At 37.8% G+C, this 17,707-nt stretch overlaps 3 protein-coding genes and 2 long non-coding RNA genes across 7 annotated transcripts; 2 read left to right on the forward strand and 3 right to left on the reverse strand.

Moving 5' to 3' along the window:
- Positions 1-552: 552 nt before the first annotated feature.
- On the reverse strand, positions 553-8,063 carry aldh5a1 (aldehyde dehydrogenase 5 family, member A1 (succinate-semialdehyde dehydrogenase)). Of its 3 annotated transcripts, none has more exons than XR_008645700.2 (11): positions 7,260-7,928; positions 6,239-6,322; positions 5,507-5,677; positions 5,288-5,404; positions 4,701-4,844; positions 4,471-4,614; positions 3,606-3,764; positions 3,322-3,485; positions 2,429-2,487; positions 1,340-2,256; positions 553-1,230 (listed from the first exon to the last, which is right to left on the reverse strand). XR_008645700.2 is itself a non-coding variant. In XM_055210774.2 (11 exons), exons 2-11 carry the CDS (start codon positions 7,500-7,502, stop codon positions 2,045-2,047), a joined length of 1,497 nt encoding a protein of 498 aa, XP_055066749.2. In that variant the 5' UTR covers positions 7,957-8,063; the 3' UTR covers positions 553-2,044. The 3 variants fall into 3 exon arrangements, 2 of the variants coding, with proteins under 2 accessions (XP_055066749.2, XP_055066748.2); XM_055210774.2 differs by adding an exon at positions 7,957-8,063 and having other exon boundaries at positions 553-2,256; positions 7,260-7,502; XM_055210773.2 differs by having other exon boundaries at positions 553-2,256.
- Positions 7,409-8,800, forward strand: LOC141367281 (uncharacterized). The gene is made up of 2 exons (XR_012371592.1): positions 7,409-7,548; positions 7,967-8,800. It is a non-coding gene; the product is annotated as an uncharacterized lncRNA (long non-coding RNA).
- Positions 8,593-11,492, reverse strand: elp6 (elongator acetyltransferase complex subunit 6). Its single transcript, XM_073872320.1, is given in 8 exon segments — positions 8,593-8,797; positions 8,800-8,973; positions 9,916-10,111; positions 10,203-10,327; positions 10,614-10,684; positions 10,768-10,846; positions 10,929-11,051; positions 11,135-11,492. Coding segments are annotated over 7 exon segments (822 nt in total). The 5' UTR covers positions 10,983-11,051; positions 11,135-11,492; the 3' UTR covers positions 8,593-8,674.
- On the forward strand, positions 8,970-13,430 carry LOC129448373 (uncharacterized). Its single transcript, XR_008645696.2, has 4 exons — positions 8,970-9,423; positions 9,873-10,134; positions 10,607-10,696; positions 13,296-13,430. It is a non-coding gene; the product is annotated as an uncharacterized lncRNA (long non-coding RNA).
- Positions 11,826-17,700, reverse strand: gabpb2b (GA binding protein transcription factor subunit beta 2b). The gene is made up of 8 exons (XM_055210714.2): positions 17,501-17,700; positions 16,547-16,654; positions 16,290-16,457; positions 15,967-16,161; positions 14,932-15,073; positions 13,859-14,005; positions 13,657-13,775; positions 11,826-13,574 (listed from the first exon to the last, which is right to left on the reverse strand). Exons 2-8 carry the CDS (start codon positions 16,652-16,654, stop codon positions 13,218-13,220), a joined length of 1,236 nt encoding a protein of 411 aa, XP_055066689.2. The 5' UTR covers positions 17,501-17,700; the 3' UTR covers positions 11,826-13,217.
- Between the last annotated feature and the right edge of the window lie 7 nt (positions 17,701-17,707).

Raw genomic sequence — 17,707 nt, forward strand, 5'->3', positions numbered from 1 at the left:
TGCTGTGATTCGATAGCAGCTTAGCTTAGCAGAGCCGATTGAGCCAAAGCTGGTGACTGACGTATTCCTGTGGGCGGAGTTTAGTCAACAAACTGTTTTACTGACGTCATTAAAGGCGGAGTCCATGATGTTTGAAAGCCAATGTTGATATTTGAAATCACCTAAACAAACACGCCCCTTCCCCAATAGAATCTGGACCTTCTGTTGATAGACCCGCCCCACACATACGCAACACGGCATTTGATTTGATTTGATTGGCTATAAGTGTGTTTTGGTAGTCGGCCCGTCTCCTTTTTCAACGCGTTTTTCAAACATCGTGGACTCCGCCTTTAAAGCAGGAAATAGAGGGCTGTAGTCCAAACCGGCCGTTCGTTGTAGGCTTTAAAGAGGAATTCTATTGAAGAAAATATATCGCCTGCCAGTGAACTTTGAGCTTTATCATTTTACAGGTATTATTTATGCTATTAAAGGAACATTACACACTAACTAGGGTTTAAAAAATGGTATCAGGAAGAACGTGACCTTTAATTCAATAAATAGAATTCAGGCATATTATAGTCCACCAAACAATTATGTTTATTTATATACAATTATTATTTACAATTAACAAATATAAACATTAATACCTACCAAAGTTACACTGGCACTCGGAAAAACCTCTGACTATGAATGTAAGTTTCTTAGATGGTCTAAACCTGGATAGACAACCTGTACGCTATACATTTCTGTACAACAAGACAAGTGTCTTTTGACAAGACATGTGATGCACATAGGATCACTCGACGTGCAGAACACATATTTTGAAATTTTGAACACATGACGAGCTACATACATGTTGTGACGAACTTCGCATTAAGCGCCCCTAAGTCACCGGCCGCCACTGCTTATTACAGTCAATGCTTTAATATTTTTAAAATACAAAAATAGTGTACTCGTATCAAGTTCAACATTTTCAGCAATGCATTTACCAGCATCAGCCTGAGATGTAGTATTTTAACATAATTTTTTTCAAGTACCTTATTATTATTGGGCTTTGTTCATGAAACACAAGCACAACCAATTTCTCTTGTAAATTGTTTAAAGGGGCAATAAGTAGGATTTACCCCCATCTAGTGGTGAAATTGTATTTTGCATTCAAACGAACAGTGCTCTCTAGCGCCTCGCCTTTCCAAATGCGTGTTGCAACTACAGTAGCCGTTAGGTAATCGCTGATCTCCTTGTCCGTTGCAGCTGGTTCACGTGTTCTGAATGAAAACGCGTTGGTAGGCGAGTGCTTTTTGTCCCTCTCTGCTATTATAGTTTATCAATACGGCGGAACGATACGGAAGCCTCCTTGGACTTACCCGTCCAATGTAAGTAAAGAGGAGAAATTCTAAGCTTACAAAGAAAAGTCAGATCATTAGTAGAGGTCATTTAACACCAACAAGGACATATTTATGAATAAAGACATTAATTTTGATTAATAAAACACTTAAAATCCTACTTACAGTCCCTTTAACAAAACATTGCAGAAGAGTGAGAAATTGTTTCATGAGTAAGGCCCATTGTGCACACTGGTAATGTCAAACATGTTTGGCGAAGGATGTGTTTCTGCTACTTAAACCCTAGGTATAGTTGCAATCGGACATTTGTACACCAACAGCTTTACCTGATCCGATGAAAGTTATACACACGCATAAGCCCTATTTCTGCCCAAGTGTTAGCTGATGTTCGGGTTGAATACATCATTTGTGCTTTGCTTTCTCACTGGATCCACGCATAGCAACATAATGATGCATCCTTAATCCAATGTCTACCTTATTTAGTTTCTTAAGTGCCATGAATTAGCTATATTCATCTTATTTCAGAACTAGGTTATAACAATTAGCTATTAAAAACTAAATCTCAAGGAAGATAACACCACTGACAATAAGATATTTGATGGATGGAGAGAAATTAAGTTCTCCAAGGTGCCTGCCTGGGTTTACAGCGTTTTTGAGATTGGTCTGGCTCAGTATTGTACTGTATATCTTGCTTTAGCCCATAATAACTGTGGCTTGGGCATTCAAGAAGCAAGTCCCCCAAAACATATGTACTTCACATCCAAATACTCATCCACTCCGTATTTGGAGCCCTCTCTTCCCAGTCCAGACTGTTTAATTCCACCAAAAGGAGCTTCTGGGGCGGAGATCAAACCTTCATTGACCCCAACCATGCCCACCTCTATCTGCTCAGCCACTCGCCAGATCTGAGCGATGTCTTGAGAGTAAAAGTAACCTGTGGAAATGAAACAGATGTAAATGTGGTTGAACTGCTTAATTTTAAAAGGTACTGAAAATAAATGACGAGGAAGATGAGAAATCCACTGCAAAGTCAATGTGGTCATGCCAATGAAACAAATGCATTTGGTAAATACACCGATTTGAAAGGAAAAGTTAGAAAAACCCACCTGCTAAACCAACTTGTGAAGCATTGGCAATGTCAAGTGCCTCCTGTTCTGTGTTAAACCTGATGAAGAAAAACACAGTGAGCGACTGATAGGGAGCTCAACTATACTTCTGAATGATTTAAAGCAGTGCTTCTCAAATAGTGGGGCGGGACCCCCAGGGGGGGCTCGAAGCTACACCAGGGGGGGCGTGCGAGACCTCTGGGAAAATACTTTTTCAGGAAGTGATTTTTTTGCACCGTCACTTAAAGACATTACACCCCAATCACGCTGATAAGCTGCTTGTGCTTTTTATTTTTATTTCTTGATTATATTTAATTTAATTTTTCAGTATCAAATGGTCAAAAAATATTATACTTTAAATAAGGATTGATTTTTTTATTTCAGGCAAATTGATGCATTTTAAGTCTTTTCTGTTACAGACTAAAAAACAATGTTAATAAAGTTATTCTTTGTTGTAAGTTGATCGATATTTCTTTTTTTGTGTTTTCTCAATGTTAATAAGGATACAATGTTTTGCAGATGTGTAATTTTATAGACAAATTATACTATTTACAGTCGGGGCGGAGAGTTGGGGGGAGCGCGAAATGTTTACCTCTTCCTAGGGGGGGCGTGACAGAAAATAATTGAGAAGCACTGATTTAGAGAAACATGTTGCCCATTAAAACCTATTTACAAGAATATGCGACCTCTAACACCAGACATTTTTACATTTTAGTCAAGTTTCTAGACTTCACGTCAAGTCTCAAATGCTGTTTGGTAATAGTTTTTATGCACTACAGGTTTTATAAAGCTTTATCCGTTTCACATCTCTACTGTGCAGTCTAAACCGAGCTAAGTCTATACGGATTATGCATCATTATGAATTCATGACATGTCATATAAGAAATGCTTACTTAACAACAGGAACAAGGGGTCCAAAAGTCTCCTCCCGCATACACAGCATATCGCTGGTCACGTTAGACATAAGGGTGGGCTGCATGAAGGAACCTTCCAATCTCTTCCCACCTCTAACTATAACAGCACCCTGAGCCAAAGCATCTGCAATCTGGCTTTCCACCTACAACAACCAAAGGCTGATCAGGAATATCCATGTGAGTGTTTGTGCACATTCATGTCAATAGTTGTGTTTGCACACACTGGATTCTCAGTCTCAGTGTTTAATATTTGTGCAAGGTACCTTCTCTGCAGCGCGGTTATTGATAAGCGGTCCCTGCGTGGTGGTGGGCTCTGAGCCGTGGCCGACCCTCAGCTCTGCGTCCATGGCCTTTCCCAGCTTCTCCACAAATGAGTCATGGATCCCACTCTGCACTAGGAAGCGGTTGGAACAGACACAGGTCTACGGCAGAGATGAGTACAAGTCAAAGCTATTGCTGCTGTACTTTATATGTCTTCTTAGTAAATATCTTAATATAGTGGATGAAGTAATATACCGTATTTTCCGTACTATAAGTTGCTCCGGAGTATAAGTCGCATCAGTCAAAAATGTGTTTTGAACAGGAAAAAAATATATATAAGTTGAGGTGGACTATACGTGTCTGTCATGTTAAAGTAACATAAACAGTTATTTACACGATACACAACAGCATACAGAACATACCCGAGAGGCTGAATAGGCTAAATTAACAAGACAATCAAGTTCAAAAAGGTCCCAAAGTCATTCTGCATCACTTAATCCATTAAATTACATAAATACGGGAGCAGCATATAGCGGACTCTCGCGGTTGTAGACGGTAATGGTTTCTCTTGGTTCATATTAAATAATTTTGATGTATAAGTCGCACCTAACTTCAAGTTCCAGGACCCACCAAAATACGAAAAAATTGTGACTTATAGTCCCAAAAATACGGTAAGAAATATATCCACATGCAGGTATATAATTAAACATAAATAAATAGGAAATCACGTCAAAACGGTCACAATTAATAGTTTGATTCATGCATTAATATTTATAATGAATTTTAGAATAATTCACTTCAAAACCAAGGTGTTCAAGTCAAAATCCATCTAAATATTTGGTGAATTTGATTTAAAAGAACACTCACCTGGCCTGAGTTCCTGAATTTGGAGGCCATCGCCCCTGCCACAGCTTTGTCTACATCAGCGCTGTCAAATACAATGAAGGGTGCGTGACCTCCCAGCTCCATGGACACCCTTTTGACAGTTCCTGCAGCATGTTTAAGCAGTATCTGAAAGGCACATTTCAACATTAGATACCAGCACATGTACATAGAAACAGAGGATTAGGCTTTAAGATGATGGGTGGACTTTTTACCTTGCCAGTGGGTGTGGAGCCAGTGAATGAGATTTTGGCCACCAGAGGGTCAGTGCAGAGCACCTCTCCCACACCAGGGGTCTTTTCTCTTGAGCAAGGCACCACGTTTATCACCCCTGGAGGAATGCCGGCCTCAACTGAAAGCTAGATTGAAACAAGCTGAATTTATATCAATAATCTAGCAGACTGTCTAAATTTATGACAAGCTTAAATGACTTTTAATTTCTTAAAGGTGCAGTGTGTACATTTTAGAAGGATCTTTTAACTATTTTATCTGGGGTGTATAAAGACCTTATGTAAAGAACTGTTTTGCTTTTATTGCCTTAGAATGAGCTGTTTTATCTACATACACTGCGGTCCCCCTACATGTATGCCGCCAACTGCTCTATAGAGCGCGTTTGTCACTACGTTGTCTAAGATGATGAAATTTCTGTCCTGTGACGCTATCGTAGCTTCTCTACGTGCTTCAAAAGGGAGGGATGCAATTTTCAACCTCACCACCAGATGCCGCTAAAATCTACACACTGCACCTTTAAAGACTGCACACAATAATTACGTTTAATAGACTGTCACTGAAACAGACAGACCTCAGCAAGGGCCAATGCGGAGAGAGGTGTGTCCTCAGCCGGCTTGACTACAACAGTGCAGCCCACTGCCAGTGCCGCACCCACTTTTCTGGTTATCATGGCACTGGGGAAATTCCACTGTATAGAAAAGTTTTGTTTAGTCCATTGATCTGCAGTTACCACAGCTTAATGATATCATGCAGCTTAATGATGTCATCAGCATGAATGTGGAGCTCTCACAGGTGTAATGATAGAAGCCACTCCCACTGGTTGTTTGACTATTACGATCTTGCGGTCCTTGGCTGGTGATGCGACAACGTCCCCATAAACACGTCTTGCTTCTTCTGAAAACCACTCTAGAAAGGCAGCGGAGTACGCAATCTCTCCTAGAGACTCCTTCATGGGCTTTCCCTATATGCACAACATGAATCCTTGCATGAATCTGTCTGGCCTCATACAAATTTAAACAAACCTGGATTACATTTAACATGTTAATTTGGATTAATGAGATTTTAATCAAATTTGTTCCAAATGGACATACTTCAAAATTGCAATCATAAATGAGCGATATTATTAGGGTTGTCATGATTTTATTAACATGTCTGACGGTTAATTGTCTAATAATTTGTGACGATTAATTGCCTGTTTAGGGCTTTGACGTTTAATTCTCATAGATTTTGTTTGTTTGTTTGTTCGTGAAATAGTTTTCACACATTGTTGTGATTATATAAATTAAATCTTTTGCAAGGTTATACAGGCGCTGCAGCTCCCCCTTGTGTTTTTTAGAGAGATATGCAATTATTGCGGTGATCTGAAATCATCGCAATGAGGTCAAACAATCGCGATGAGATGATTATTTAATCATTGTGACAGCCCTAGATAATATATCTTTTGGTTCCTTTGCAAATAAGGGTCAAGATTTAATTCAGCATTTACAATTTAATATGAAATTGAATGAAATCATATACGTACACATTCTGCTGTGATCAGCTTGGCAAGGTCTTCCTTGTGCTGAGTGATCAGATCAAACCATTTGCGCAACAAAATGCTTCTTTCCTGGAAATCCATACATACAAACACATTTCTGATTAATAAGATACCAAATAATGGGATTTTATATTACATAAAATTAGGGCTGCATAACAACTGGTCGCAACTAATCGTTTGCAGAAGGAGAGTTTTTGTTTACATCATATATGTGTGTGTATTGTGTATAATAATTATCTATATATAAATACTCACACCCATGCATGTATCATTTTAAGAAAAAAATGTGTATATATTAAGTCTTTATATTTATATACAGTATAATATACATTATATACATGTATAAAAATGTATATACACATGTAAATATTTCTTAAATATAAACATGCATGCGTGTTTATATATGCATATTTATTATACACTATACACACACATGTATGACACACAGAATAAAAGTAATATACACACACAGAATAAAAGTAACTTTTATTCTGCAAACGATTAGTTGCGATTAGTTGTTATGCAGCCCTACATAAAATACTCATTACAATGCAATTACAACCATTTAAGTACCATTTATCAAGTAACTACATCTTGAACATTGAGGGGACCAAAATATCCAGGGCTTTGTATGTATGTATATTAAAAAAAAGTTTCTTATTGGGGGGCATGTCGCCCCCCCCCCAATGTTTAATGTGGTAACGGCCATGCCATGTGTATCAGGTTAAATTACCCATCAGAATAACAACAGAAACCATCACAGAAATTCTAATGGAGTAATGGTTATAAGATTGTTATTGGTCTGAGTGGGTCCCTAATGTTTTGGTTCTATTGGTGGGATGTTATCTGTTGGATGGGAACCAATAAAACACAAACAAATTAACGAGTTGCGTTCCTTTGGGGTCGAAATGTGGGGTATGGTTACAATTGTACATTTCTGTATTGATCTGGAATAATCTGCAAGGCAGACTATCCGACTGCATGATATTCTGCATAATAAACTCACTTTAGCTGTGTGATCCTTCCACGTGTGAAACGCTTTGTATGCGGCATTGACAGCATTTTGGGCTTCTTTGGTACCGCAGTCTGACACCCTGGCGATCTCTTTCCCTGTGGCTGGATCTAACACAGGGAACGTGGAAGCAGCTGACACCCAGCGCCCGTCTATGAAGCCTTCAGTCCGGAGGAGCCGCGCTGAAATGTCGAGACTGTATCGCCGATGCAGCATGCTGGGTAGACCGGAGAACATCTGCCGAAGAACACACCGACGTCCTGAAAGATATAAACTCCCCATGGCGAGTACTAACACGTCTTGTTATAATATGATTAGGAGACACCGTGATTCAGTTCTGTCCGTTCTCGCGTGCAGGCCTAATAACAATGGATGTTCGACTTCATGAGACGCTGCGCAGACTGTCGGCGTACTGCATCACTGTACCGCGATAGCGATTCAAAAGCACTATTTCGAATCGCTCTCGCGAAACTGTGATGTCATTCGCCGATCGATCTGCGCAACACTACATACCGAGGCTCTGCGCGGCGGTCGCATTAAACACGCATCATTTTACAACAGTAATTTTACATTGTGCTATCTAGAACAACCGTACTATTTTCCACAGTCTATGTAATGAGCGATACTATTTAAATGTATGTTTATTGCATGACTAATTTGCATGTTACGTAACTGTTTGCACTCTACTCACGCAAATACAGGAAATACTCGAGAAGGCAGCTTTTACTGTCTATGGAAGGCAGCCCGTAGATCTCAAAATGGGGGTGGGAGTCTCCAAAAGAGGGCGTAGCGTCCTTCCATTGACAGATGACAGGACACGCCTATCACCAACCCGAACCGCCCCTTTTGGAGATACTGTGCGGCGGCACCTTCTTTGCGTCCCAATCAGGTCCCAAATCGCAAATGTCCCAAAAGTATGGACTGTTTTTATAATAGGAAAGTATGGACATTTGAGTGCATTTAAAGAGATGGTACATACTAAATGTAATTTTGACTTCTATTTAGTACTGATAATATTCAAATTGGGACGCAGACTGGCTTGGTCAATTCAGTCAAGTAAACAAATGTAACAATTCAGTTTGAACCCATGACATCTTGCTCTGCTAATCCACTATAAAAATAATATGCTTGCATCTTTAAAAATATATCTATCATTTTAGACTCCAAACGCCTAATTCATCCAGAATAATGTTTAGCTGGCATTGTACACTGTGTTCGAAAAGTGTTTCAATCATAAACCATATAATAACATTCATGCTAACATAAAATATTTGTGACAAAAGCAATAAACTAAAATGAACTCCGCCAGTAATGACAAAACAACTGGTGATGTTTAATAAATGTATTTATTTATATAAAACAAGGAAAAGAATGACAAAGTTACAGTAAGAGATTAGAAATGAGTACTTTTAGAGTATAGCACTAGAAGACCCTCGAGCAAAAAATGATGCTCCTTTTTCATGGACTTTGAAATGAAAGATTTTTCTTTGGTTGTACATGGCATCTTCCCTCCATCTCCACCACACCTCCATGTGACTTTAACATGATAACACACCTGTCCATGTATGTCCCTGCAATATCCTGTGGGCAGTCCCTCTACATGTAGTGCCAAGCCGCACTGATGAATTAGTCCTCTCTGGAGCAGGTTTGAATCTTCATCATCATCTACATCCTCCTCCTCACATCTTACCAGAATGACCATATTTCCCTGGACATCCACAGTTACAGTTAATACATCTTAATCATGCCTGAATAAGGTTGTAAGACATTGTGAAAAATTGTAATATTAAGAAGTACCTATAAATCTACATAGATAAATCCATTAATAATTTTTAAGGTGCAATGGGGTACTTTTAGAAGGATCTTTGGCAGTAATGCAATACTATATACATAACTATATTATCAGTAGTGTATAAACCTTAAACCTATGTATACCTTACATAATGAACTGTATTGTTTTTATTACTTTAAAATGAGCAATTTTTATCTACATACACCGCAGGTCCCCTTACATGGAAGTCCCTGCCATGTTTCTACAGTAGGCCTAAACGGACAAACTTTTCTTTGGAGCACGTTTCGTCCCTATGTTGTCTCAGACGACAACATGTGTTTGTCCTGTGGCAGCTACCATAGCTTCTCTTTGCGTTTCGAAATTAAGGTTGGTTGCAATTCGCAAACTCACTGCTAGATGCAGCTAAAAACCCACACTGGACCTTTAAGTAGTTCAACCATAGTAATTTTTATTCCTACTATAAAAAGTCAATGGGCCCCATACCGGCCTATAATATGTATCAAGAGATAAGAGCAATTTTTCCCTCTATCGGACATTGGGGCAGATAATATCCTGCCAATCAAAAGAGGCAGCTTTTTTTTATTGGGTCACAATGACAACAGTACTGCAGTTTGTATGCTCTGTAATTCTAGGACTTCATAATACTTAAGAATTAATAAGAATTAAAAAATCAAAACTATTGGTATCTGTATCTGTAAATGTCACATATCAGAATCGGCACAGATTTTTTTTTAACGGTGCATCCCTAAATTACATTTTTTGTATTGTTTCCCAGCTATAAGAGTGCACAGGACCTGTTCTTGTTTTTCATACAGACATGGATTCCAAAACAGACGCCTATTCCACATTCGGACTCACCTTTAACTCAGAACAGATGGTGGCTTGGCAGTAGAGGCTAAAGTCTAGTATTGCTCCAGCACTGACACCTAAACTAAGAAGTACGCTTAGATCATCTATGAATAATACTGGAGGACCCCATGTTTCACCATCTTCACTCTGATGGACAGAACTTTCCACAAATTTGAAAAGACATTCCAGTCCAGCACCTGGGGACCTAGATAAACAAAAAAGGCTATGGTAAGACAAATCTTTTCCTTAAAAATCTAATTTATCAGTATACAAAGGGGAAAATGTGCTATATATGCCTGAGATAATTCAAAGGTTGTGTCTTCTGGCTGGTGTCTTCTTGTAATATAACTCCAATAGAGTCCTTTAATCCTTCAAGAAAGACTAGCTGCCCCTTCTCCCTTGCCTGGGTCAGATTCACACCCTGCACAGTAACACATGAGCAAATATACACTTATTGTAAAAAAAAATATATATATATATATATATATATATATATATATATATATATATATATATATATATATATATATATATATATATATTTAATAAGCATTATTACAGCATTTAATACTCTGAGCTGATGTTATCTTATACTATTGCTGATTATATTATATTTATAAAATTAGAAATTAACATTAACCAATATAACAAATACGGCAAAGGTATTGGTAAATGTTTTTTTTTTCATTAAATTTATCAGGACTTACCAGCCTCTGACTGACAGCACTGTAGTGGCTAAAGGACTGCACGAGACCCAGAAAGCAAACCTTACAACCAGCTAAACAAACATGTAAGCATATAGTTTAACAACAATATACAGTTTATCCAGTCAAAATCCCCCTCACTGTGTAGGTCACTTACCACGTAAGTAGAAGGACAGATAGTGATGAATGAGAAATGAAGCATCAGCTTGTCTGTCAGATAGCAAGATGAAGTCACCCTGTAAGTGCAAATAGTACGATTTCATTTCTACTGTAAGACATTTAGTAAGTTTGGTGTCAAAAGATGATTAAACAAATTACCTTTCTGAAACTGTTTGGGCTGGTATTAAGAATACTGTTCAACTCTGGAAACATGTCTGAAAGATGATCAAAACCTGACAGACAAAAGTTGAGCAGGTCCTACTAACGTTACGTTAAGGCATGCTGTTGATAAATGTAACAAGATTACGTTACGTTTGTAAAGAAAACACATTTACAAAAATTACAAGTGAATGTTTTTTACTTACAAAGGTATGTTGAACAAACACTAAATTAAACAGCTAAAAGACAGCGACAGCGTAGCCGATTTAATACGAGCATTTAAACAATTTTAATGGTTTTAAATTATATCCCCCAATGGTGTCTGAAAATGTCGCTGAATGTTTAAATTTTAAAGAAAGTTAAAGAATCCCTTGCTGTCTACAGTCTCGAAAGCGTCGTTTGCGCTACATTGGTTTTGGCTAGATGGGATACAGCTACGGCCTAAGTCTCGCGAGATGCTAGGTTTATTGTTATGTTTGGGGGTAGGATTACGATTTTAAAAAAGCGGTTCTGGGTAAATGGGATACAGCTACAACATAAATCCCGTGACATGTTTGGTTTAGGGCTAAATTTGGAGATAGGATTAGGATTAAACACAGCGCTCATCCGGCGGCATTTCACGAGATTTTGGCCGTTGCTGTATACCTTCTAGTCATAACTCCCTTCATCACTCAACGTGGGTACGGATGCCGCAAAAGGACAATCTTCACGTTATGCTCGTTTTAGTACGAAGTGTTTGTCATGACGAATAGCAAAACAAAGGACCATGCGAATTAGTTTTTTTAAACAAGTGTTTTATTACATTATTCATTTCTCCCTATAAAACTAGTATGTAACAGAAAGTTTCATTTAGATCAGAAATATAATTGCAAGTAAACTTAAGACAGGACCCAATAGTGTTATTATAAAAATATATATGTAAATATATAAAAACGAGAAACATCAAGGAAAATCTGTTGATCTTGCCTCATGTGTTTGGGTCTGCCTGACAGTTCGAGGAGCTCTAAGCATTTCACACTAAAACATTTAAAAGTTATGGACTATTAATTCTGTAATACTCCACAACAATAAATGATGTAAACATTATTTTCTATGTCTGAAAATTACACTGAATTGCCAATTACCAATTGTTAATATGTGTCAGATTATTCTGAACCTCTAAAGCAATATTGTATAACATAATATACAACTGAAATTTTCAGTGCATGACAGAGTAAAAGGGAAAATTGGCCAAACAAATTACCCAAGCACCTATTCAATAAATAGTATAATGTCAATGGGTTTCAATGGAAGGAAACAGAAGTATCTGCATATGTACAAAGCATAATTAGAGCAACAAAGAAAACAATAAAGCCCTTAAAATTCAATTAGGAATGTCATACATCAGCTGTGTACTTGGGAAAACTCAACAGAAATACTGCTAACATATTTCTCTAAAAAGAAAAATGTCTAATACAGAACATGATGTTAAAACAATATTCATAATCATTCACATTTTAAAACTGTTCAATGTCATGCAAAGAGACAAAATGCCGTTCTTCAACACAACTGATGATGTAACTTCCCTGACAGATCAACTGTAAATCCTGCTGACATGTGGAAACACAGCAGAATTATACAGCATTACAGAAGAAAAGAATACAGACACAAAACCAGCTATGAAATGCATGCAAAAAATCTTGCATATTCTTTAGATCAACAAAACAAAAGTCATGATTTAGTGTATCTCATAAAACAAAAGTAAAAACAAGCAAAACATTCATCAGAATGGATTAACAGTAATCTTTAACAACGACTAAAAGCATCATAATAGTTTTTACTAAGTACTTACATAGCTACTTAATTTAGCATTGCCAACTAGCCCACTTCTACTACTGTTCAATACCAAAAACTGCCTTATCTTCGATTAATGCTTGGTATTCTGCCATTCAATGCCACCATGTCAATGTGAACTTTACTAAAGTATTAGTTTAATAATGTGGCTTCAGCACTATCACCAAAACATACAAAACTTGCTTTAACCACTTGCTGTTAAAGGCCACACGCCTTCTCTTCCTACTGTTTTCCTATAAATCTGAACAGTTTAGCATTATTGTGGCCACTTAATTGTAATTCCTGCTAAGTCTTTGTGGAGGTTTATCCCAACAGTTTTTTTTAAAACAAGTAAAAACGATGGATTAAAAACACAAGGTTATGATTTACAATAAATAAATACATGCGGAAACTCCAGGTACACAGACTTGAAGAGTTTATGTAATTCCCGAGTGTTTTAAGTCTTTGGATGTACTGTTATGGTGAGACTTCTGAGGTGGATGTGATATCTGCTGCATCTACTAATGTCACTGTCTCTCCTTCCGTGGAGTCAAGGGCCTCCTCCTTAATGATGATGGCGCCCTCTGGCAACATGACCACTTCTTCTCCACCAACCACCTCCTCCTCTTCCTCCTCTTCCTGAAGGACCACTTCCTCTTGGGGCTCTGTGCCAGTGCCATTGGTCTGGCCTATGGTAATGGCCTCTAGTTTGAGCCGGTACTGTTCTGCTTCCTGCTCTTTCCTAAGTAACTGTTGCCGATACTCCTGAGCTTTCCTGTTCGCTTCCTTTAGCTGCTGCTCCAACTGTTCCCGACTGTCCTTCTCAGGGAGCTCCTATGCAAAACAACAAACAGTTAGTCTTGACATTGATTTTCCAAGTGTTAAATGGAAATCTGTGTTTTCTATTTTGCCATACCTTATGTTTGGTATCTGTGTGGTTGACTGTTGATTCAAACTTCCTCTTTCGTGTTGGAAGTGGTTTGGTGTCCTCTGTTATGATTTCTTCAGAAATCTGGCCGGCGGGCACTGCAACCACTAAATATATGCAGACATGTCTAAATATACTGAATCAAAGCCTTAAATGCATAATGTAATGAACAGTACAGCAATCTACTCACTTTGTTGTCCCTGCATTGTGACAAAATATTTCTGTCCCAGGCTGCCCTGTTGGTCTGTTACTATAGTTATCACTCTCTGGCCATCTTCCCCTACAAGGTGCTGGATAGCCGAGTCCACAGAGTCAGAAGCTATCACACTCTCGCCAGCTGTTAAAGGAACATACACATAGCATAACATAACACTTTTAACTCGAGAGACAAGAAAAGATCACAAAACCAGTGTAAAGATTTAAAGGTGCAGTGTGTAAATTTAAGTGGCATCTAGTGGTGAGGTTGCAAATTGCAACCAACGGCTCAGTCCACTGCTCACCTCTTGTTTTTGAAACACATAGAGAAGCTACGGTAGCCACCACTGGACAAACATGTCATCGTTGGAGACAACTTAGTAAACAAGTTTGTCCATTAAGGGCTTCTGTAGAAACATGGCTGCACAAAATGGCAGCTTCCATGTAAGGGGACCCTCTGTGTAAGTAGATAAAACGTCTCATTCTAAGGCAATAAACACATAACGGTTCATTATGAAAGTCTTTATACACCCCTGATGATTTGGTTTTGTATATTGTTTTGCATTTCTGTCAAGAGATCCTTCTAAAAATTACACACTGCACCTTTAACATTTTCACACGTTAAAAAAATGATCAGATTTTTGCACTGCCTCCAAAACTTTCAGTAGTCATAAAAAATGGAATCGGTTAAAAAAAATGTTTGGGTTGCATCTGTAGCAAGCATTTTGAGAGGGGTTTTGACATTGAAAGCCACCATACAAGCGTAAGCCAAAATCCAAACCGTTTTTGTGTTCAAGTTAGCAAAACAATAGTTTTTGCTAATGTCATTCATCTATTTGTAGTGAATAGTGCTAAGATTATGAAGACTCCGTTTTGCCCAACAGATTATTTATTATGCATTGGACTGAATATCACTAAAATCATTCTAATGTTTCCAGATAATTGCCAAAAATATTGTTGCAAATACTTAATGAGTATTCATTATAACAACAGGTTAAAAAAAAAAAGGTTAAATGAAACCTGTTCATTACGTAGACAAAAAAATCTATAAAGCCTGTAAACTCATACCTGTGTTTGTTTTAGTAAGAACAATATCAGAGAGATTGACTCCTCCTGGTGATGAGATGATGAACTGAGGACTGGAAGTGGCTGGAGATGTGCTCAAAATAGTCCTCTCTGGATTCATGTTCACTTGGTTCTGCATACCATCCTACAATATTAAGATAAAAGAAAAAACAGACAGAGATATGAGCAACATGACTGCAAACATTTGGAAAACTGTGTTCAATGTCCTGCAGAGTAAACAACCTAATCAAATACCCTGAAGACCTTGATCAACTTGCAGCAATACAAACTCACGAGAGATGAAACAGTAGAGACATTCATAGATGTTGCTGTTTTTGGTTTAAGTACATAAGCTTTACAGATTAAAAGGCCAAGGGCACCTATTTCATTGCTAATAACATCGTTATTTTGTGTTTTTTGGTATAATACAATGTGTTTTGGTGGTTTATGGTTCAAAAAACACATTATTTTCCACATGCTGTCCATTTTTTGTAGCTCCAGATTTCCCTCTCTTCCTGAAATGCACTGATTTGTGAACAAAACTCATCGATTTAAAAAACGCTGTGTCCCTGATTGGCCAGCTAATCTGCACGTTGTGATTGACCTGAATATCTCTGACGTCAGCCAGAAATGTGACGCTCCTTACCATACTTCACAATGCATTGCTAACAGGAGTTAACTTACATGCTGAGTCCAAAGCGGGAGAAATTATGATAATGTCTGTCTTCTCTACATCACCAATCCCAGGAAGTAAATTGTTGCCTACAGTCCGTGTGTTTGTTGTAGTCCAAGAAAAGAGATTTACGTTGGAGATGATAACTCGCGTGATCGTTTACTTTGGGGTTTGTACCTTTTGCATATCGTTAACATGTACTAATACACACTTACACACCAAAGAAAATGTAAAATCGTGAATCGGATAATTGGTGCTCTTTAAAATCTTTAATTTAATGAACAATCAGTCACAACGTTAAATATATCACATCTGTATGATTAGGGTTGGAGCAAACCTGTGCAGAAAGTTCACTCTTACTTTACCTGTAATAAGAGCATAAGCTCAGTGTTTCCTTTGTCCACTGCAATGTTGAAAGGTGTCTTATCAAACTTGCTGAGGGCATGAGTATCGGCACCGTATTTGATCAGTAGCTCTACGACCCCTCTGTGACCGTGTTCTGTAGCCCAGTGCAGGGCAGTCATTTTCAACATGTCCTTGGCGTTGATGTCTGCTCCACTCTGTCCCAGTTATGATCAAAATCAGATACAATAATACAAATTAAAGATGTCAGAATATAACAAAAATCTAAAAATGGGTGACTATGTAATTATAGCCAAAATACTGTATAGCGATAATGTGCTCTTACCTTAACTAATAATTCAACAATGCTTGAGTGTCCCTCTGAAGAAGCCATGTGAAGAGGGGTACGATCCACTTTAGTGCGAGCATCTCTGCTCACGCCGGCACGGAGGAGCACTTCAGCTGTAGAGTAGTGCCCATACTGTGCTGCTAAATGAAGTGGTGAGGTCCCCAGCTAACACAGGAGAATGGTTACCATTATCATTACTGGTTAGATTAGATACACACATCACTATTTAGTCCACGAGCAGAATAAAGGCTAACCCAGTCTGTAGTAAAAGGTGCTCCATTGGCCATAAGAGACCTCACTTCATCATCTTGGCCTTTACGTGCTGCCTCCAACAAACGCTTTCCCAAATCCACAAGAGACATCTAATGATGAGTAGGAAATGATACATCCATTAAAAAAAAAAAAAGTAAACACAGAGGAAGATACAACCACTTAAGATAGGATGGGATTTCAAACAATGTCCATTTCTGTATTATCGCCAATAAAACGTCAAACAGATGGGTTTTATTTAAATACTGTATACTAACAGTACATCATTTGTGACACACTGTGTGTGTTTAGTTCAATACCGTAAGATCTCCACAAAATAATAAAATACTGTAAGCACAGGAACCAGATGTGTATATTACTGTATGATACAATTCATCATCAGTGACAGGATGGGAAACAGTTATGATTTTAAAATCAAGGCAAGTTCCGGGGGAAGTGAAACTTATGCTTGCTCTGCTGTTGTTGACACTACAGTACGGACAGGTTACCATTGCATGAACCAAACTGACGTTTAAATAATCACAAATTTTCCAAATCAATTACAGACTGTGATAATGATATCAACAATTTGTATTCACCGGTTAACATCAAGTTTACTATTGTTGTCTTTCTTTTACGAGGTTTCTATCCAACATACCAACATAAATACGTTTATGTAAAACTAAATCTTAAACTATATATTTCTGTGCAAAATTAATAACCATCCAAGTAAACACGAAGTGGTTGTAAGTATGCATTTACTGTTTTGATAAGTTTTAAAATATGCTCCAGTTGTTGTTAAGTTATTAAACAACTATTCTGCTTGCTATGTTCTCGTCTGCAGTTGTTGCATCTCAAATACAATGTGTATTTACGTCATTATATATGTATCTTTCGATAATAATAATTCATCAGTCAGTTGCTAGTAAACAGAATAAAACAAAACTTCTGCTGCTTACCTCACTAAAATGTCCTCCCAGCGAGTTTTACAGTATTATACTGCGTTAAATGCAAAAACTAAATGGATGTTTGGGGTATTAAACGGGATTTAGTGTTGTATCATACTTTTTGATACTTTATGAAAACAAAAATAACATAGATGGGCTGTTTATCGTCAAAGATGGCGCACGAACGGTACCGGAAGTTGGAATGTTTAAGCGCTTCTT

This window comes from Misgurnus anguillicaudatus, chromosome 10 (genome assembly GCF_027580225.2).
Source record: "Misgurnus anguillicaudatus chromosome 10, ASM2758022v2, whole genome shotgun sequence".
In the NCBI taxonomy this organism is placed as follows: Eukaryota; Metazoa; Chordata; class Actinopteri; order Cypriniformes; family Cobitidae; genus Misgurnus; species Misgurnus anguillicaudatus.

Coding starts and splice junctions, on each gene's coding strand:
- gabpb2b (XM_055210714.2), bottom strand. CDS start 16,654: ATGTCTCTTGTGGATTTGGGAAAGCGTTTGTTGGAGGCAGCACGTAAA. Junction 15,074..15,966: donor AGCTTATGCTCTTATTACAG/GTAAAGTAAGAG, acceptor TTAATATTGTAG/GATGGTATGCAGAACCAAGT. Junction 13,575..13,656: donor ACACAGATACCAAACATAAG/GTATGGCAAAAT, acceptor TGTTTTGCATAG/GAGCTCCCTGAGAAGGACAG.
- aldh5a1 (XM_055210773.2), bottom strand. CDS start 7,547: ATGGGGAGTTTATATCTTTCAGGACGTCGGTGTGTTCTTCGGCAGATG. Junction 5,405..5,506: donor TGGCTTCTATCATTACACCT/GTGAGAGCTCCA, acceptor TTTTCTATACAG/TGGAATTTCCCCAGTGCCAT. Junction 3,486..3,605: donor ATAACCGCGCTGCAGAGAAG/GTACCTTGCACA, acceptor TGGTTGTTGTAG/GTGGAAAGCCAGATTGCAGA.